This window comes from Dermacentor albipictus, chromosome 8, assembly GCF_038994185.2.
Source record: "Dermacentor albipictus isolate Rhodes 1998 colony chromosome 8, USDA_Dalb.pri_finalv2, whole genome shotgun sequence".
In the NCBI taxonomy this organism is placed as follows: Eukaryota; Metazoa; Arthropoda; class Arachnida; order Ixodida; family Ixodidae; genus Dermacentor; species Dermacentor albipictus.
Window position 1 is genome coordinate 71,599,304 of NC_091828.1, and position 22,299 is coordinate 71,621,602.

At 46.2% G+C, this 22,299-nt stretch overlaps 1 protein-coding gene across 5 annotated transcripts in view; it reads right to left on the minus strand.

Moving 5' to 3' along the window:
- LOC135921375 (putative phospholipase B-like 2) overlaps window positions 1-22,299 on the minus strand; it is a 50,626-nt gene that overhangs the window by 22,657 nt on the left and 5,670 nt on the right. The window contains exons 1-6 of one of the 5 annotated variants that reach the window (XM_065455725.1): window positions 9,235-9,428; window positions 8,796-8,866; window positions 5,474-5,679; window positions 4,340-4,530; window positions 2,446-2,695; window positions 343-446 (exon numbers count right to left, since the gene is read on the minus strand). In XM_065455725.1, the coding sequence (XP_065311797.1) occupies window positions 343-446; window positions 2,446-2,695; window positions 4,340-4,530; window positions 5,474-5,515 (587 nt within the window). In that variant the 5' untranslated portion in view covers window positions 5,516-5,679; window positions 8,796-8,866; window positions 9,235-9,428. Of the gene's footprint in view, window positions 1-342; window positions 447-2,445; window positions 2,696-4,339; window positions 4,531-5,473; window positions 5,680-8,795; window positions 8,867-9,234; window positions 9,429-22,299 lie in introns of those variants that run through there. The other 4 variants (XM_065455717.1, XM_065455749.1, XM_065455735.1 and 1 more) reach the window with 4 other exon arrangements.

A 22,299-nucleotide genomic window follows, 5' to 3' on the forward strand; every position in this document is an offset into this window, starting at 1 on the left:
AGCTGGGTATGAGCTCGAATAGACAGCTTGACCCTGACTACTGTGTGACCTAGCAGACTCACTTGGGTCACTGCGTATGTGCCACTCTGCATATGCCTATTCATGGCCAGCCCCGTGTGTGTGTGTGTGTGTGTGCGTGTGTGTGTGTGTGTGTGTGTGCGTGCGTGCGTGTGCGTGTGTGTGTGTGTGTGTGTGTGTGTGTGTGTGTGTGTGTGTGTGTGTGTGTGTGTGTGTGTGTGTGCGTGCGTGTGTGTGTGTGTATGTGCGCGTGCGTGTGGGCATGTGTGATGATTTTGCTTTCTCGTGAGCGCTGTGAAACATGCACAGTGGTTTGAGACTCACAGCGTGTCGGTGATGTTGAAGTCGGGCTCGCTGGGAAAAGATTGCTTGAGTTCCAGTGTTCTACCATCCTCCATACCGTTCAGCTGCAGAAGTACGAGATTCACCTGCGAAGAGAAGAAGACTGAATGAACCTCTTCGACTTGGCACTTGAAGTTATGAAGTATCTCTATAGGTGGTTAAATGAAGACGGCAATGGTTATAGCTGGTATCTGGCCTTCTTCAAAAGGACGGAAACACATAAGAAGGAAGACAGAAGACAGTACGCAAACACATAACCTTCGAGACTGGTTCCCGTTACTCCAAACGAGTCGTCTTCGAGAGGTGCGACAAGATCCAAAATGCGCCAGGCCTGTTATCCCCGATTGTTTCTGATGCTTGGCATTGTGGCCCATAGCTTTTTACAAATTATCGAACGGTTTTCTAGTGTAACTTGTAGGGATTTTCATTTGTGTTTGCTTGTGCATGCTACATTTATTTGTCATCGCACTCGATTAGCGCCTGCCTTCATCTTTCGTCTTGCTATCGCGACCATGTTACGAAGGGACGCTAATACAGATGTGGCGGACCATTCAGTCTGCTGTTTTCTACCACAGGTACACAATGATCGCACTTGAAAGGCCCATGACTATGTAAGAAGTCATTTTGATTTGAACGAGAGCTCACACATGTTGTAAGAGGCAGCACTCGAAGGGTGTTAACGTTGGTGAGGCCGCGAAATATCCGGGGGCAAACAGACATGCATCATAAATAAGGCAATCGGATCAGCTGTAAACACGCAATAAGCGTTTATTATCTCTTGCATCCCTCTGTGCTGTTTTCTCCCGCGGCTCAGGAGTACGGTCCATCATCCAGAAGATTACGGTAGCAATGCCTTGCATTCGTTGCTTGATCGACTTATCGCCTTGCATAAGTTCTTAGACATCTTTATTGAATTATCAAAATTATAGTACTTTTGAACAAAAAATCACCGCCAAAGGACTCCATACAAATGGTTAACCAGCAAAGCTGAAACGTGCGGCCCAGCGTTTATCACTGGGTTAATCCCGATGGTTCAATAAACGAGGGCTCGGTAGACTGCCGGATCCTCGGTACGCAGTTGCTGCTTGCGCTCGGCTGCACTACCCTGTTCTTGTGCACGGGATGACTCATCGGCATGGCGTAGACGAGCTCGTTCCCGGTTCCGCTCGCGGCGTTCCTGATCGAAAGCTGCCTGCTTCTAAGGAGCAGGCATATTTTCATCAGCAACGGGTCCTACCCATTTCGGCACCGGAGAGAAACTGCTGCGCGTGCGCTCGGCTGCGACGGGGAGTGACAACATCACTACTGGCGCAGCTAACCCAACACCACCTAGATAGCACAAGGCCTTTTCACTCCGATCCATGACGGCATGTTACCTGGGCCGACTGCCATAGAATCTGATCGAGATGCTCCCGAGTAGCCAACCGTGATTTTGACCTCACTGCTTTCATCATGCCAGCCTGTGAAATGGAAATTTAGGGCCAAGTAACGTGACGTCATGAATCATAGCAAACAGACCTTGTACTGTCTAGGTGGTGTTGGCGAATCCTGCACCTGTCTTTCTTTTTTGCGCATGCCCATGGGGTTGCGCCGGAGACGTTTCCGGCCTACAGGCGAGCGACAGATGGACGGACGGACGGACGCACGGATGGACGGATCGGCTAGCCATATACAGCTCCGCGGTAAAGGCAAAAATATTATGACTATGCTATAAACATAACAAAAGAAGAGCTCATGCAATTCAAAAGCGGATGGCAGCGCCTGCGCTCGGCAGAAGTGGTCATTGCGCTTCAGACCATCCACGACAATTCTCTAGAATCGTAGTGTCTCATTCCGGCGAGGGAGTTGGGGCTGTCCTGAACTCGGTGGGTGGGGGAAGGGACAGCTTCGAGTCGAGCATTGCGTGAGAATACGGGGGTGGGAGTCAGTAACTCAGCCCATACATCCGCAAGGAAATAAGCAGTGGGCTTAAAGCTTTGCGTGTTGGACTCGCTCTGAATCAGTGCCTGAGAATTGTACATTCTCTCATAGAACGATCGTCTCAAAGGCGAGAGGAAACGCAAAAAATACAATCCAGACACGCACCTGATACCAGTACGCACTCTTCTTCTTGCGGTACTTAGCAATGTTTTTACGCATGAACATGTCATTTTTTCGGAGGAAGGTATATAGCCTCTTGCAGTAGGCTTGCTCGTCGTCGCAGTAGTTGGCCCAGATGTTGTTGAAGTGCATGCGGATCAGGTCTCGTGTGACATAGCCCTCCAAGAATCCGGCTGCGTACGCCTGGTGCTCGTCCGCCAGCTCCGCGTTGGTATAAATTTCCAGAAAACTGAACCTGCCAGGTCACAAGAAAGGCCCTTGAGGAATCGAAGAAGGCATGACAAAGGTAGTAAAGCAGAGCGTCAAATTTAGTCCTGTATGACGGCCATCTACTCAGCAACTTCAATTTGCAACAGACAGACAGACAGACAGACAGACGACAAAACATATGCAATAGCTCAATTGATTGAATTTCACAGCCGGTCTAAAGCACACAAAACGAATCTATAATGCGTGAAACTATGCAATTCTGGTGTTAACTAAGTAGCCCTTTTACAAGCTTGGACAGCTGAAGCAAGCAGTTTCACGTGGAGTCTGATTTCCTTTCTTTGATTTATACGGAGCGCCATAGCTCTAAAAGAGGTGGTTAAAGTTTTGGTATATTTCCTTTGAATTGATGGTTACACAAAGCTGCTTAGCATTGAACCTGCGCCCGACGGTAATCAGGTGCAACTTCTATTTTACCTGCTTGAAGCGTGGAGGTATACACATATAACCATCGCTTCCTAGCTTATTTTCTATCTACGGGGCTTTGAATCCATAAATTATTCTACACAGCTGTTCAACGTTGGCAGACTAACTCTATCCGAGCTGACCAGCTCTGTCAAAAACATACCTGCTAACTTCACAACATGCCTGTAACAGAAGGTCAAGGGAGTGCAGCAGACGGCGAAAATAAAAACTGTCATCAAGCATATGAGGCGTTAGAAATTACAATGTTACCGTCTGCCTGTGAAAACATAAAAACTGATTTGCAGTGTTTTACTAAAATGTTCAAGGTAACTTTCATCTTCATAGTCTTTGAGCAATAATAATTTCACACATGACTCAGGAGTTCCAAACCTTCATAGGGTTTGTGTTGGAGCAACTGGCCGACAGCCCAAACCATGCTAAGTACACAAATGCAAGTTGTTTGAACTCGCGCAGCCAAGTAGACAAGTTTGAATCAGAGTTCCATGGTAGTTTGGTCATTGTAAAGCTTATTTCCGATTACATAACTGTGTTCACTTCCGAACTTCATTTCTTTACTGCCTACTAGATTTATTTTTTAAAATATCGGGCTTTATCTTGAATATAAAAGTAAATTGACGAAACAGCTACATACAGAAATCGTTCAAATCATATCATTGGTTGATTAGCATAGCACTCCAGATTCACTTGGTATATCAATTGAAATGTAGCAGCTGAAGTTTCAGGGTAATCAAATCGGTGGTATACCACACGCCTGCGGGTATTTCATAGGTTACCAAATGCTGTCTGCAATGAAGGTCACATATTTATTGCACATATTTTGTTGTGAATTCATACGTAGTGTGACCTTATAACGGCTTCTTTTTTTCTAAATGAATTTCAAAGCAATACGGTTCCAAGAATCGCATTTGTTTCAAACGTCGCCAACTTCGTTTCGAACGAGGCCATGCTCAAGAAAGTTTTGAGCACTAAAAAAGAACGTCTGTTGATTTCTTACAACAAAATATGACCTGAGCATTCATTGCTTGTTCACATGAGCATATGATACGTCGTTAAACTGAAACATGTACGATACGTTTAAGCTTAATACAGCATATATACAATGATGCAGGGAGCACTCGACTCAAGTGGTCACTCACGCAAACAGCCCAACCACGTACGGTTAATTCGTAAGTCAAGCAATGCTTACCCGGTTTCGTTTATGGCGTTGTGGAAAGAACCCCAGGCTGCAACTTTGTCACTAGCATTGGGGCGTCCCAGCTTCACCTCGAAGCTGGTTGGAGACGAGTTCAACTTGACCCAGGCGTCCAGACCACAGGCCGCTTGAGCAAGGACGGCGAGCGCTGCTAGTGTAAGCTGGATCCTCTTGCTCGGCTCCATCTGCAAAAGGCGCACGACCTGCACCATTGAATACAACTCTATCTGAACGGTTACCAGTTAAGCATAGTTCAGCTGATTAAAAGGAACACCTTCGCTGCAAAGTGGGTTGTAATTCGGCAAGTTCATCCATGTCTGCTGTCCATTGTTTCATTGATCTTAGATTGTGTACGAATGCGTCGTTGGGAAGCATTCCAAAGCAGCTCTCAGCAGCTTTTACAAATTTCTAAATGTTGCCAGAATGACGATGGAATATACTTTTTCTCGAAAAATAGTTGGTCAAATGAGTTCGACATTTCGACGACTTCGGCGTCGACGTACACCACGTCCTGAGAGCGTTGGAATCTCCTCTGTATAGCCCTTGCCCTTTCCTCCCACCTTTCCCTGTGGTGTTCGGGATGCATGTTTTTGGGTAGCGGTGGGATAATAAGCCGCTTTCTGGTCCGAAAATATTTTATTTATAGCTCGCGGTTAGCTTTAAGAATCCAGTTCAATGTGTTATTCGACACACCGTGCAATACTGGGTGGTCCTTGTGCGGTGGTTGTCACCCTCTGCAGGACAGTGGTCACATTGTGGTCGTCATGCCACCTTCGTCCTCACGCTGTCATGCCGTGCACCAGGACATGCCCACAATGATTTGTGCCACCATCATCAAATAACGTTAACCATGTGAGTACTATACTTCGGAAGTGTTCCAAGTGTGTCCATCTGATTTCTTGCGATCAGCCGAAACTATTCGCTTACTTTCGCAATCGTCTTCAATGCCTTCCGCAACAATTTTTACTGCGAAGCTCTTAAAGTGAGTTCCACTGCGGTTTTCGCCCGATGGTTAAGGCCCGTGTGCGATGGCGTGGTCGATACCAAATGTAAATGCAAGGCAACATGCGTCCGACCCACGAATTCACTTTCAAATGTAGCAATAAACAATTTTAATGCAAACGTTACCTTGAGTGTGTCTAATTCAAATAGACAACCACATCTTTGCATGGCTCTCTTTTTATCCGGTCATCCGTAGTTGTTGCTTCTCGTGTAGCATTTGACCGTCTCCACGTTCTAGGCCAACTAGACGTTCGTACGGCTGCGGCAGGGAAAGCTGATGGCCTTGTCCAGCAACGCCGCCTCCGTGGGAAGCCCCGAAGCGTCTAAGGCATCTGTGACGAATCATCGTAAGAGCCGCCAACGAACAGAGGCTTACTACTCCTGAAGAGTCTCAGAAGTCTCTCACACGTACAGCCTAGCTGCATCAGTTTCTATGGCCCGCGTGCATCCGCGAAGGATTTGTTTTATTAAGTCGAAAGCCCTAGACAGCTCATGGGACGAAAAATCCGATGTCTGGCATTATGGCGCCAAAATTCATAGGGAGTGGAACACAAGACCTATGGCGTTAATTAGAGTGAATTCGGCCATCAATTTATTTATAAGAAAAAGTGAAGCCGAGGCGACGAAGAAGCGTCAGACCGCCTGTGGTGTGAAGTCAGTATTAATTACGACACAGTTAATCATGATGTTAATTAAGGCACTCAAACCTATGACCTTTAGCGGGAGTCGAAGTCACTTGTAGATATGGACGAACCGGCCATATCTCCAAGTTGGATTTCGATTGACATCGTGAAGGACGAGAATCGAACCCACTGCCTTCAGCGTTAATTAATGCACGGTTAATTAAGATAGAGTTAATTAAGGCACTCGAACCCACGACATTTGTTACGAGAAAATAATAGGAAGCACCCATTCGAACGAGCATGTCAAGTAATGTAATGAATGTCCCAAGAACGGGCAAGCTTTCGCCTTCATCCTCTTTAGCGTATGCTAAAATGAGTGTAAACATTAAACTAGTCTCGCCATGTTTTTATCTATTTAAAGGAATGTGCGGTGCCGTAGAGGCACGCTTATGTATCAACGAACACAACGCTCCGGTGACATGCTGTTATCACGCTACAATAGTGTCGTAGCCAGGGTGCGCTAGATAAAATGAAAGCAACTGCTTCTCGCTTGCAAGTCTCTGAATTGACAGAACATCCAAATGCGAATGACATTACCAGCATATATCAAATAACGCAAATAAGTTATTTTAATACGATTAGCATTCATGTAATATTCCCCCTATGTAATACCCCTTCGGGGGCCTTTAGGAGTATCATTAAATAAATACGCTATACCGCTGGGCTGTTATCGAGGCGCTATCGTATGGCTCACTTTTAAAAAGTGCTCGCTCTCCCGTAATCGAGAGTACAGTTAAACATAAAATGGCTACCGGCAAAGCATATTGGTTGGAGTAATTACGACGATTACTCACAACAATCGTAACCATCTCACAACCATCGCACAACCATTCGCGGTGCGCCAGACGCTGCCGGCCTGTTCACGTAGTGTGGCGCCATCTCTCGAAGGAAGCGGCGCAAGATCCGCGACGCGAAACTCACGGACCGCTGGCGTTTAAAACAACACAGGCAACCCTGTCTCGACGCCAAAAAAATGAGAATTAAGTGTACGGTGCATTGTTTCTGCTTTTGAGCGTCGCTTTTGGAAACGACAAAAGAACATTAGGACGAAATCGGCAGCAATATTTTTTGTAACTTTTTTCGGCAGTAACTAGCGTACGTAATGCGATCTTGCACAAGGGGTTGGGGGCCGGAGACGCATTTTGTCATATTCTGACTGGTTGCCTCGATCATCTCGTTTAGCTTGGCAGCGATTCCCGGATGTTCTCGTTTCGTTCTCGGCCAATCCTCGTCTTGAGTACCCGAATAACGGCTCTGGATTTTGGCTCAAGGTCCCTGGAAGGTCGCCGACAACGGGAGCTAAAAGAATATATCAAGCTTTAAAAAATGTTTGATGGTTGATTTCGATCCCGGTTCCCTTGGCACAGCAGCCCAATAGACCATGTACGTACGCCTAGAAATCCCTCATAACGCCCTTACTAGGTTCAATCATACACGTGAGCACTTCGAGACACTTCGCACGTGAGTCGTGTCGCATGGCAACAGTTCACTGATAAATGCGAGAACGCACGCTCTTCTAGCTCCCAAATAAAATCCAACTTTTACGTCTCAAAAATATATGTGCATGCACTCGCGGCGTACTTCATTCGAAGTCAGATATCCTGAACCTCAATTGTCAACGCACACGCGGGCTACGACCCACAGTGTAACACATTGACCTGTTAATGACCTCGCTCACGATTATATGTAAAACCGCTTACAGTGCCTCACTTTTCAGATATCCTGAGCCTCAATTGTAAACGCACACATTATATGTAAAACCGCTTACAGTGCCTCGCTTTCAGTACTGACATGCGTGGGCTCCATCTAGGAAAACCTTAAATAAAAAATTAAATTATGGAGTTTTACGTGCCAAAACCACTTTCTGATTATGAGGCACGCCGTAGTGGAGGAGTCCGGAAATTTCGACCACCTGGAGTTCTTTAACCTGCAACTAAATCTAAGTACACGGGTGTTCTCACATTTCGCCCCCATCGAAATTCAGCCGCCGTGGCCGGGATTCGATCCCGAAACCTCGCGCTCAGCAGCCCAACACCATAGCCACTGAGCACCCACGACGGGTTAGGAAAACCTTAATACCTCTAGTGGTCGAAGAGAGGATACCGCGTCATGCCAAGACAGTTCACTGTCGACACTCCACTGAATACGGGCATGGGAATGAGATGTGATTACGACCTCTGCGGCAGGCTGAGCGGCAACGTATCGCTGCAAACCGTGAAGCCTTACTTCAACAGTAGCGCCAAGCCCAGAACGAACGACCCGCTGCAACCGATCAACGCCAACGCTTCACACCGGCGGACGAGTACTTCAAGAAGCACTTCCTCGGCGGCAAGTTCGGCGCTTCGTACTCGTAGCGTCCGCGATCGTCTATTTATTTATTTTTATTTATTTTATTGTACCCTCAAGACCGGAGTATTACAGAGGGGATTGGGTAAAAAAAACATACACAAGTAAATAAACAAAGCAGCAATAAACAACAAATGTAATTAGTTAATTGCATCCGGAAGTAATGATGTCTGATAAGGCCGAACGAAACTTTGAGTTGTCCTTGATTGCGACAACTGCGCCGGGAAGGTGGTTCCATTCCTGAGAGGTCCTAGGAATGAATGATTCGTTACAGGTTCTGGTGCGGCACTGAATGATTCCAACCTTATGGCTATGGTCGATGCGAGAGGAAATGTAGGTAGGAGGTGATATTAGATTATCGCGTAGGTACGAATTGTGGAAATATAGCTTATGAAATAAAGCAAGGCGAAAGCACTTACGCCGGGCTGAGAGAGGAGCAAGCAGCAAAGAGTTTTTCATGGCAGCTACGCTTGATGTACGGCTGTAGTTGCTATGAATGAAACGCACGGCATTGTTTTGGATTAGTTCGAGTGATTGAGTAAGGGTTTCGAGGTGCGGGTTATGTTATGCATCAGACGTCTCCAATACCCGGGAAAGGTTCGCACCATTGCTCGCAAAAGAGTTTCCTTCCGATGAGGACGTTACCCTTTTTGTCATCTGCTCTGCCTACGAGAAGAAACTCTCAAAAAGGAAGATCCAGGACTCTCCATATCGAGCGGTTTCAGGTACAATACCTAAAACCTTCTCATTTACCATGCCTCAACGAGATCAGTGACGTCCCGTCTCGCACCCCTTTAATGCGCATAAGACGCCTGATGCACAGTGGACGATTTGGTATAGCACAAACCGGCTACGTACCCACATCGGCGACACACGCGGTACTTGACGACGTCTTCGCCAGGGGGACTCAACGCCTACACAGCCCTCATACAAGAGGTCTACTTTTCATTGTACCATCCCCTACTAAGCGCCACATGCGACGGCATCGAAGCGATGGAGGCGGTATCGCCTCCATCGTGTCGTCAAAGTGTCGCCACAAAGATGTATCTTCATCATTATAGTATAGTGGGTGATTACGTTGCTTGACTGCTAAGCACCCTACCGTCGACAACAGTCATGGTGAGATGGGTTCAGGTGAAATTTTAAAGCTGAATAGACTACACGTAAAATTTGTTATTTCACTTTGTTTACAAATGAGAACTTATTTGACATTCGTATTCGATTATATTTGGAAACTTCGCTATACGAACATTCCTATCGCTAATATAGAACAACGTTGGTGTCCTAGAACTTGCAGTTTCGGCAAGTTTTTGTACCGTAAGTTGAGAAATGTGGTGTGAACGAAACATCCCCAGATGGCAGAATTTTGTTCGCATGCCCAAGATTCTCCGTAGAGTGCGAATGATCATGATTTAGGTGGACAAGCCTATTTCAGTGAGAAATGTAGAGCAATACCCACTACGCAACTTCCCGCGTTTTATATGTCTGCTAGGGCGGCGGATGAAATGTACAGTCGCGGACAGAATAAAATGGACCACGGAATCTCCGAAAAACGTTCAATTCCCGAGCAGCCTGTAGCAGTAACCAGTAAAACTGCCCATGACAACGTTAGCATATTCTAGTCGAGGTCCAAAATGCAAATACCAGATTGCGTTGTGAGGTTGCGGAGATATTCAGCTTTTTCTTAGATTTCATGGTCCATAATATTCTGTCCGCGACTGTACGTTCTGTACCATAGCTAATTGGAGCTTTCGCTTCAAATTTTTGTTTGGTTGCACCCACTTGAGAATTCGAACTCTTCGTGAACTATGCGACAAATATTCGTATTTACCTATACTGGCCATCGGATTCAAAAGCCGAATCCAATAAGGCATTGTTTGGTTGAATATTCGAAAGTGTAGACTATTCGCACGAACCCTTCCTCAAAACTGCTCCAGTACTGCGTGATTCTGCATTCATGAAAGAATACAGCGAGGCACTTTGCTTTTACAGAGGACACCACGAAGCGCCAGCCGCCTTCTGTCAGCTATTTTCGTTGCTGCAACTCCTGCTCACGCGATGTCTCCGCTGCAGCCGTTTAATGTCACCGCAGTCCTGACAAGCTGGCCTAATTAGGCACGTAAAATATCGCAATGTGCATTTCTAGGCCCAACACGACGGACTAATGGGCTAGTTCATAAGGATTATTAATGAGTACGGCAGCGAAAAATACTAGAAGGACAAAGAAGGCAACCGGACAGTTAGTGCCCATCCTATTTTCTTCCCCGTGCTCTCGTTTTGCGCTGCCCTACTCATTAATGTTCTCAAGAAACGCATCGGCTTGTTGACGGTGTAACCCTATGCTGCGCAAAGTTTCAGCTCGAAATATTCCGACGCTTATATACGCTGTATCGGCAGCATTCCCAAACGCAATAGATTTCTGCGCCTCTTTCGTGGTATTTCGTCGTCGTTTCATCCTCTTCTAACCTAGTGTACGCAACCTTGTCATTGAATCAGTGAGGTGGAGAGTGGCGCAATCGCATGTGAAGGTGCCGCGGGGTGCAGTGGCAGGAGACAATAGTTCAGTATTTCGTCGCTGTTGCTTTCTTTTGTTTGTTTTGTTTTGTTTTGTTTTTTTGCATAGCGTGATTCAAACGTTTTAACAAGTCTCACTTGACCTTTTTTTTTTCTTCTATACAAATGCGTTGCATCAGCCTCTCATTTTTTTTAAGTTCCTGACGTCTCAGGTGACTTCCGCAGTAGTTATTTTTCGAATTTCTTCAGCACCTATGAAAAAGCTCACACACGTTACTTTTGCCATCAACCCTATGCAACGTATCCTGTGTGACTTATTCATTCGGTTATTTATTTGTTTGTTTAGTTATTCATTCATTTATTGGATGGTTAATGTTGGCAACACGTACAATATGTCACCGGCTTACCCGCAACGTGAAATTATTGTGCGAGTGATGGTAGGGGAACTCAGTTCTTAAGTAAAGGAGAAGTTAGCCATAAGTTAACCAAAGGAACCATCGACTCCCCCCAAAGTTCGTGAGCTCAAGTGCCTTAATTAGCTCTCCTTAATTAACTATGCCTTTGTTAACTTCGCCTTAATTACCGCGACGCCGAAGTTCATCCGTTCCACTGCCCAGCAAAGATCGAGGGTTAGACTCTCCCCAAAGGTCGTGGGCTCGAGTGCCTTAATTAGCTCTGCCTTAAATGACTGTGCATTTATTATCTTCGCCTTAATTCACACCAAAGGTAGTGAGTTCGACTCTCATATAAGGTGGAGGGTTCTTAGCCTTTTTATACAATGGCGTGTTCACGCCAACGCCGTATTTTCCGCCTCGTGATCCACATAATGCTTTCGCATTAAAATGTACTGTTGCCTTCTTCAACTGTGCCGTAACGCAGCCCACTTCAATTTAGCGTGTCTACCTATCTGTCTACAAATTGCGTTCTGCCGTCCCAGGTCACCAATCAATGTACAGGCGCAGTTTAGCGGTTGTGCAGCCAGCGTGAGGGATCACTGCTGCTGTCGTAATACGCTGTGGTTTTCCGTGATACTAATGACACATCGAACGGCCCATATAGGTGGCACCGTAGGCTAATACGCGGTTACCAGCTTCGTGGCGAGATCCGATGAACGCTTCTTCCTTGGGAGCTGGGACGGGGCGAGTTCCAACACTCCGTAGTATACTGTGAACCGACTACCGGTGAAACCACGATGAAGTGAATCTATGGGCCAGACAATGAAATCTTCCTTACCTCAGTAAGGAAGCCTTCATTGCAGTGAGGCTACCTTGTGTCACTCTGAAAGGTTCCTTACTGAGGCGCCCTCGGTGAAGGCTTCCTTGGTGCTTCCTTGGTACTTCCTCAGCATAAGAAGCCAAACAATGAAATCTTCCTTACCTCTCTAAGGAAGCCTTCATTGGGGTGAGGCTACCTTATGTCACTCTGAAAGCTTCCTTACTGAGGGGCCCTCGGTGAAGGCTTCCTTGGTGCTTCCTCAGCATAAGGTAGCTATAAAGCTACCTTCATGCATCCTTACGCCGCTCCTGGCCCTGAACGAGCGCTTCACCTCACTGCTTAACCACGTGGCATTCGCTTGCGCATGCGCACTGTCGCCCACCTGCGGAGAAGCGCGAGCACGGTACGTCTTGCCAGGCATGTTCGTTTCAGTCACGCGTGCGGCATGCAAGCATTGCTAGGCGTTGCTAGGCGTTGCAAGACGCCGGCGTGCCAGCGTTGCTGGAGCACATGAAGTTTTGCACTGTAATGCGCAACTTTTTTTTAAGTTTAGTAAACGAAACTAGAAGAAAGCGTCCACGCTTCTCTATATTGGCTATTCAATTTAAACATTGTGCGACGATACAACATTTTTTAATAGAATAATGGTGTTCGCGGAAAGATTTGAAGAGATAATCTCGAACCCAGGCAGGCGGCAACCGCTCCTTAGGTGAGGACGGGTGAAGGGAGCTTTCAGAGTACGCTTGCTTCCTCCATCGGTCCTTCGCTGTAAGGAGGCCTCACGTAAGGTTAGGAAGCGCTCGAAGGAAAGGAACTAGGGGTGTGCGAATATTCGGAATTTCGAATACGAATCGAATATTTTCCATATTCGAAGCGTATTCGATTCGAGAAATGCATGTTCGGAAATTCACGAATATCCGAGGACGGCCGAATAACGGTGGAAACGGCGAATATTCGGATAGACTGCGAATAATTGAGCAATTAACCAATTGTATGCTTGCTCCGCATTCTCCTAAGAACATGTTTATTAACTGAGAACTTCGCATGATCCGCTCATTATCTGTATGCTATGTTTCAGTCTATCTGTTTCAGGCATTTGAGACATGATCAGTTTCGGTTTCTTTTTCACCAAGCTTTATAATTCCAATTATTTTGGAATGCCCCATTGCCTTGAAGGTTGCAAAGGCAACTCAGGGTTGCCTTTGCAACCCTGAGTTGCCATTATCTGTATGCTCTGTTTCAGTCTATCTGCTTCAGGCATTTGAGACATGATCAGTTTCGGTTTCTTTTTCACCAAGCTTTATAATTCCAATTATTTTTGGAATGCCCCATTGCCTTGAAGGTTGCAAAGGCAACTCAGGGTTTGCTAACATTGATTCAAAATGTATCAAGGCTCTTTGTGCGGAGTGGAAATTTGATGAAGTGGCCAGCCTAGGCATGTTTCTTGATCCGCGCTTTATGGCCACAGTTCATCAGGCATCTGGTCAGATGATCTGGCTGAAAAACCTTGTGACAAGGGAGCTCCAGGAAGCCGTCGTGGAACACCGTGGGGACACCGCCGTGCCAGCGTCGACTTCGTGTCCACTGGTGGCATCGAGTGTATGGAATGCTTTTGACGATCTAGTGATGAACAAAGAGAAGACACATTTGGCATCTGCCCCTGAGAGGGAAGTTACAGACTACGCGCAAAAGCCTCTTCTGGAAAGGGGCATGAATCCTTGTGAGTGGTGGCAGTCCATTGGCCGCTTCAGGTACCCGCTTTTAAGTGCACTCGCCCGGAAGTACTTGGCGATCCCTGCTACTTCAGTTCCTAGTGAAAGAGTCTTTTCTACCGGTAGAAATGTGACAGTGCATAGAGAGCGTTTACTTTCTGGCCATATTGAGCAGTTAATTTTCCTTCACGACAATCTGTAACAAGCGTTTTACCTGACTGAGGGCATTACCTGAGTCCATTATCTATAATTGAGTACCTCTTTAATTTGAAGCAACCTTGTAAAATGTAATGTTATTTTTAAAAGGGTAATAAATAGGGGTGTGCGAATATTGAAATTTTCGAATACGAATCGAATACGAATAAGGCAAAAAACTGTCTTCGAATATCGAATCGAATATCGAATATGTACCTACGTAGTATTAAAAAGTTGCAAAATGTGGTAACAATAGCTTTATAACGCTTGTTAAAAATATTGCATTTTACAACGCTGCTGCAGGTTAAAAAGACACTCATTACAGATAATGCGCACAGGTAATGACAGATAATGCTCTCAGTCAAGTAATGCACTTTTCAGTGATTATCATGAAGGAAAACTAACTGCTCAACATGTTCAGAAAGTAAACGCGCTGTATGCACTGTGACAACAATTCAAACGGTAGAAAAGACTTTCACTTGGAACTGAAATGGCAGCGATGGCGAAGTACTTGTGGGCGAGTACGTGAAGCGGCCAATGGACTGCTACCACTCACAAGGATCCTTGCCCCTTTCGAGAAGATGCTTTTCCGTATAGTCTGTAACTTCCCTCTGAGAGGCAGATACCAAATGTGCGTTCTCCTTGTTCATCACTAGACCGTCAAAAGCTTTCCATACAGTGGACACCAGGACACGACGCTGGCATGGCAGTGTCCTCACTGGGTTCTACGCTGCGCGGAGCTACCTTGTTGCAATGCCAGATAATCTAACCAGACGCCTGATGAACTTAAAGCTTGGATCAAGAAACAGGTTGACCACTTCGTCAAATTCTCACTCAGCGAAACGAGTCTTGACAGATTTTGCGAGATTGTTAGCAAACGCCGAGTTGCCTTTGCAATCTTCGAGGCAATGCAGCATTCCAAAAATAATTGGAATTTGACAGGACAGTGAGGGGTACTTTCCAGCACTTAAGATCACAGTTGCGTCAAATAAGGTCTTCGATGCCTCCAAGAACTCCACTGCATCTCTTCACTTTGCAGAGTTAAAGATATCTAAGCTCGTGTCCGAAAATGTGAGTTCAAGTCTGATAGACTCTTAGAGTTCAAGGAGCCCTGAGAGGATGAGGTACTGACTGTTCCATCTTGTGTCAACATCCTACACAACATAGAGCACGTCTTTGTTCAGCTACGTCTGCAGATCGATCAGTCTTTTGTGTGCACTAGGGCTATGCTTGCAGTTCTCTACAATCGCTTTAGCCTTCTTGCAGAGTGTGTTGATTGTCGGAGTACACGACATTTCATTGCTGATCACTAGGTACAGAGTGTGCGCAAAGCAGGCTCGCTGGAGCTAAGGCAGTCTCCTGGCAGCCGCTCGGATATTGCGGCCGCTTGGATATTGCGGCCGCTTGGATATTGCGGCCGCTGTTCGTCACGGTGTACTTCACGCAGTCGATTGGTATCCCCCAGTCGGTGCATAGCTGCTCCAATGACGCAGCTATGTTCACAGCCGTGTGACTCTCCGGCATGTGTCGCGTGTTCAAAGTCAACTTTTTCATGTCGAACTTCACCGCAGGAAAATGACACGTGAGGCTTACAAACCCCTCGTTGGCACGCGACGTCCAGATATCGCTCGTAATAGCGAGAGTGCTTGTTCCATGTTCAAGTACTTTTAGCAGCTCGTGTCGTACCTTTGCTGTTGTGCCGTTGTACATGCGCGGGACGAGCACACGCGACAATTTTGTTCAAGGTGGCTGACTGTAGCACGACTCTACAGCTGCTTCGACCAGTGCTTTGAACTGATGTGGCAGAAATGGTGGAGAAATGAATGGCTGCCACATTCTGCTGAAGTGCGTTTTCTTTCTTCTGAGACAATGACTGCTGTCTCTGCTGAAGTATATCATCCAGTGTCGGTTGATTCTTCAATGGAGGATTTCAAGTGGCCTCTTTTTGGTACTCTTCCATCACCAAAGGGTGCTGCTTCATCTGATTTTGAATAGTAGTGGTCATTCCCGCTGGTGTTTCAAGAGTATGTTCGCACGACTTGCACCGAGCTGTCGACGCCGAGAGCTTTGTGTAGTGCCGCCAAAGGAGACTTCTTCCGGCTTTCTTTTCTTGCTTGCTCGGTGGCTCGTCACCTGCAGTTGATGCCATTCTTAGAGAACACGCCTGATCGAGGGCTGTATCAGCACTGAGATAGTTGCAAATAGCGCAGTGGCGAAGTTAGCGTGTTTTGCGTTTGCCTCGAGAAGAAGAAGCGCAGCAGGTAGCAGAGAGCCGCGATTACATGAGAAAAGCGGGAACACAAGGCGGGAGTCGTCGATGGCGATGCAACGTTCTCCTCGGACATATTTATTTCTTTTTAATTTCCAAACATCTAAAGATAGTCCAGGTAACGCTTTGGGGGTACATATTTCATCGCATATAGTTACAGAGCCCTAAAGGACATCATATATGGTTATGAAAGAGCCATAGAATAAAGGTTGGTAAAAATAAACTGAAACTGATCGTGTCTCACGGGCGTCATGCAGATAGACTGAAACAGAGCATACAAATAATGAGCCGGTCATGCGAAGTTCTTAGTGAATAAACATGTTCTGAGGAGAACGCGGAGCAAGCATATAATTCGTTGATTGTTCAATTATTCCGCCTGTCAGAATATTCGCCGTTTCTACCGTTATTGGGCCATCTTCGAATATTCGGGAATTTCCGAATATGCATTTCTCGAATCGAATACGCTTCGAATAAGGAAAATATTCGATTCGTATTCGAAATTTCGAATATTCGCACACCCCTAGTAATAAAGCTATTGTTACCTCTCTTGCAATTTTTTAATACTACACATGTATTCGATATTCGATTCGATATTCGAAGAGAGTTCTTCGCCTTATTCCTATTCGATTCGTAATCGAAAATTTCAATATTCGCACACCCCTAAAAGGAACGTTTTATTGTTTGGGCCAAGCTACCTTCATGCGTCCTTACGCCGCTCCTGGCCCTGAACGAGCACTTCGCCTCACTGCTTAACCACGTGACGTTTTCTTGCGCGTGCGCGCTGCCGCCCACTTTCGGAGAAGCGCGAGCACGGTACGTTTTGCCAGGCACGTTCGTTTCAGTCACGCGTGCGGCATGGAAGCGTTGCTAGGCGTTGCACGACGCCGGCGTGCCAGCGTTGCTGGAGCACATCAAGTTTCGCACTGTAATGCACTGCTTCTTTAGATTTAGTAAACAAAACTAAAAAATAGCGTCCACGCTTCTCTATATTAGCTCATGAACTTAGAGATTGTGCGACGATACAACCTTTTTTTATTGAATAGGGGTGTTCTGGTGTTCGCCTAAAGCTTTTAAGAGATAATCTCGAACCCAGGCATGGCGGCAACCGCTCCTTACGTGAGGACGGGTGAAGGGAGCTTTCAGAGTATGCAGGTTTGTATAGGTGTTCTGTGAGTATGCCAGGCCCCGTACACTCTCAAGTTCAACAAATGGCCACAGAGGGCGAAAAATCAATCGAGGCGCGTTTCAGCGTAAGCGCGCAAGTGGAGTTACTCTAATTTGGTCGAATACTTTAATTTGTGCTTTCTCTGCTAGGGGCGCTAAACATGGTGAATTTTTTTACTTTACACAAACCATTGACATAAACAATCGAGGTGTCTAAAGATGTTTTGTTACCTCAGGCAAATAGGCAGTTGATTTTTTTTAAATTTGATTGTTGAAGCTGCTTTTTAGTCATAGCGTCAAAGTTTTTGTACTTGATTAACCACCGACAGCCGACAGCCTATTGGCATCGATGTGTTTCCTGGCCGTTGGCGTTCGAATACTACGGCGGTAAAACATTTTCGAAAGCATGCTGGTTTCGTCTGCGAGTCATTACATAGACTTGCTGTAAAGAGGTCTACTCTTGGCAAAAAATAGTGCCTCATTTTGTTTAGGCGTTGATTATCATGATAAATGCGGCGGAGGTTGAGGGAGTACGCTTGAAGGTACGTTTTTATGCCGTTGATCTCCATAACACCGTAAATACGCAAAGCGATGCCATAGAACACCCGATCATTGTGTCTTCTCCGTCATCGCTTGTTTGCTGTACGCCTACTAATTCTTCATTTCTTCAAGTGTTGTATCCTCCTTTTGTCCTTGTTCTCTTGTGCTTCACTTACAGTATGTCGTTCCGTCAGCTGTAATGCGCATTTGCAAAACCAATACGTTTGATAAGACGCAGTGGTTGTCATAATTTCACTACACATGTATTAAGCTGGCACATATATGGTTGAGATACAGATACCTGTATGCGGACTTGCACGACGTTGATGCGGAGATTAGGATAATTATGACAGAGGCAGCTGACGGCCGTAAGCTGTTGCATTCTTTCCGCCAAACTACCCGGCCTGCAGGGGCGTAGCCAGGGGGGGGGCTTATGGGGCTTGAGCCCCCCCCGAAATGTTTTCGTGCTGTCATGCGCCGCCGACCAAAACAACTCCCGGCGCCGGAAATCCTGCTCGATTTTGTCTAGAATGTCCTGAATTCATGCTCGAAAAGACATTTTAGCGCGAACATAGCGAAATCGGGCTGGATTTCGCGGAAACGCCCATGCATCGGGAGTCACATACCGTAACGCAAGGAGCCCCACCAAGCACAAAATTTCAAGGGCGTTTTGATGGCGAGCGAGCTCGTCTCGGCATCTCGTGGAGGCCGCGGAGTCTACCGAGCGCTTGGATTTCAATTATGAAACTTTGTGGGTATAAAGTTCTCATAACATTTTGATGCGAAAGGCGCGTTGACATTTCCAATGTCGTGCTTTAGATTTTCGATTCCGGAATTTTGTGGGTTTAATGCTGTTGTAAATATTTGACGCCAAAGGTGTATCGACCTTTTTAATGTCGTACATCGGGCCAAACAACTAGACAAGCCAAATCAACATACTATCAGACAAGTTGACAAAGCACGCAGCGAGGTCCGATGAGACAAAGCGTTGTGGTGGTTCATTTGTGCCATCAGGCCACAGAAAAGAATATGAATTTTTTTTTCACCTGCGCCAAAGCATCCATGTCAAGACACTAAAGCCACCATTGTAACTAAGTTCTTATTTATTTTTCTACCTAGACTTTTATTCGCGAGGATACATTAAGCCTCTTTCTCATCTCTCTTTTTTGTTCTCGCAACCCGCGGGCTGCCAATCCAGTCAGAGCGCATGCGTTTTTCTCGTGCTGCATCGACAACCGCGCGGTGCACTTGGATGCGCGTTCGTTTTTCTCTGGCCGACTGCCTTTTCACCTGGCAGAGTTTTGGACGCTTTCTGGCTAGCAGGCGAGAAAAAGAAACAATGCATAGTCGCTCGCCGCCAGCATTGCGGGGACTCGATGGATTGCAACGCGTTCGCTTGTGTGCGTAAGGGAGAAAAGCGGGGAGGAAGCGCGCCGCCTTCTGTCGCACGCGATACATTTTGGGAGTGGAGGGAGGGGGGGGTGCTGTGATCTCTGAATCTGTGGTTGCGCAAGCTGTTTATTTGCCTTGTTTGACGCATTATATATAGTGACTTTTTCTTAGGTACGTAGATTTATTGGAGACTTATACGTATATTTAAACATCTTTTTGCGAGGTTTTCTGTATATGCGCAGTGAACTTTGTTTCCAGTGCCGATTTTTGCCCTGTATCACGCTGTATCTTCACATATGTATATTCCATTGTATCTTCGCATTTCGAATGTACAAAGGCGAGTCAAATGAAAGTGAGACGACCCACCCCGCGCAATAATGGTTCGGTTCATTATTTTCGAGGCATGCGCGTAGCACATACGCATCTCATTTACAAGTGACATGCAGAGGTGAGGTTAAATGTTCTTTAATGTTCTCATACACTGGGTTGAACAGGGTTACGTGACAATGGACACTTCAAAAGTTGAACAGCTTGGTGTCGTGAGGTTTTTGACAAATGAAGGTGTTTCCCAAAAAGAAATTATTCGCCATATGGCTGCCGTATGCGTTGAACAGTGCGTTTCATTGGCCACTGTGAAGCATTGTAGCAAACTGTTCAAAGAAGGACATGAAAGTTACAAAGACGATCCATGGCCGGGCCAAAGCCACCGTGCAATCATCCCCAACACAATTGAAAAGGCCGTGGTTGCTCAGTGGCTATGGTGTTGGGCTGCTGAGCACGAGGTCGTGGGATCGAATCCTGGTCACGGCGGCTGCATTTAGATGGAGGCGAAATGAGAAAACACCCGCGTACTTAGATTTAAGTGCACGTCAAAGAACCCCGGATGAGGGTGACGACATTTTGTCTGCAATTGTGACCGAGGATGACTCATGGTGCCGCTACTGCTAGCCTGAAACACTACGGCAAAGCTTACAGTGGAAGCATTTGAATTCACCACTCCCAAGGAAAACAAAGGCCGTCATTTCTGTAGGAAAAGTGTTGACTTCTTTTTAGATCGTTAGGGGCCATTATTGATCGAATTTTCTAAACCTGGAGAGACTCTAAATCGTTTCAGATATTGTGAAAGGTCGGATCGGCTACGTGTCGCAATCAAGAACAAACGACGTGGAAAATTGAGCATTGGGAACATGTTGCTTCACAACATTGCCCGTTCCTACGTCGTTGATGTGGTTAATAAGAAACTGGCAAAGTTCAAGTGGGAAACGTTGCAACATTCCTCATGCAGCCCAGACCTGTTTTCTTGCGTCTTCCACATTTGGCAAAACTTGAAAAAACTGCTCAAGGGAACCAGATTCGTGTCGGAAGATGACGTGTAGTCATTTACAGACTTTTGAGGCAGCAACCCAAGGAGTTTTATGAGACGGGAATTACGCGACTCGTTAGTAGGACAAGTGTCTAAATACTCACGGTGACTACTTTTAAATAAAGTACCCCGTTTATCATATATTCGCATTGGCTCACTTTCATTTGACTCGCCCTCGTATATTTTGCAGAACTCCTGCTTTTTTACATGTGCTCTCTGTTGCGACTATAATTTCGGAGCGATTGCTCGCAATACACGAGCGGTGACAGCTGCTCCTGCGCAATATATTCTCACAAAGGACAGCGTCATTAAGATTTTCCCCTGGTCGTAGCATATGTACGAAAATGTAAACAAGGTTGTTGAATGATATGTGTGTGTATATATATATATATATATATATATATATATATATATATATATATATATATCCCTCGACTCATTCTGTAAGGAGGAGGCCGACCGGCAACGTGAGCCCCCCACGAACGAAATTTCTGGCTACGCCACTGCCGGCCTGGTAGTGCTGTAAAGATGCTGTATAAAAGTGACACGCGGTGACAGGGAAATTATTATACTTAGCAGCCGACCGTACGTTTTGTAGCTTAGGTCTTCTTTCTGGTGCGTTTGTGCTACCCTTATTAATGAGCCATTTCTTGCCTATGTTCTTGACTATGTAACCGCGTTGGTGTGGATGCGTAGACGTGTGCTTTTTGTTGTACTTGTAAAATGCAAATAAAATATTTTCAGGCTTACTCAATCTTTGGTGTCGTGTGCGTTTATTCCAGTCGAGGCCATCGTGCCACCTGGAAACCGCATTTTGTCAGTAGCCCTACACGAAATGCAACAGCTGGAGCGCGGCGGCACAACTCGGCGTAACGGCGGCGTAATAAACGAAAACCCGCTCGGGATGCCCTTAAAAGTCAGTTCAGAGTGTGCCTTAACTCGATATGACTCAGCGCTACATGTATTCTGCGCCTCGATCGTGCTCCCGCCAGTTTGGTTGCTGTGTGGCAAACGTAGCGCCTACTTAATATAGGCGCTACGTTTGCTACACAGCAACTAAACTGGCGGGAGCACGATCGAGGCGCGGAAGCCAGAAACCCAGTAAAGCCACAGAACACCTGGTAAAGCGTGTGCAAAACCCCGTTTCCGTTTCCTGTCGTACAGCGCCACCCGTGGTCACATACTTTAGTTCACGACGCCACCGCTACGCTTATTTCCGTAGCACTGTGGAAGGTACAGTTTCCCTTCTCTAGGTTTGTATAGGTGTTCTGTGAGTATGCTTGCTTCCTCCATCGGTCCTTCGCTGTAAGGAGGCCTCACGTAAGGTTAGGAAGCGCTCGAAGGAAAGGAACGTTTCATTGTTTGGGCCTATACCTCCTACTCGCATCAGCCGCACGACGAACTACCTCTGCACTTAATCGTTGTGAATAGAGTCAGTTAGACGCGATCTCACTTTGTTTCCGGCTGCATAAGCTTAATCTCGGCAGAACGTGCGCGGCATTCGGGTAGGAGAGAATTGGTGTGGGAATGGGTGTTAAGGGTATAATGCCGCGCAAACG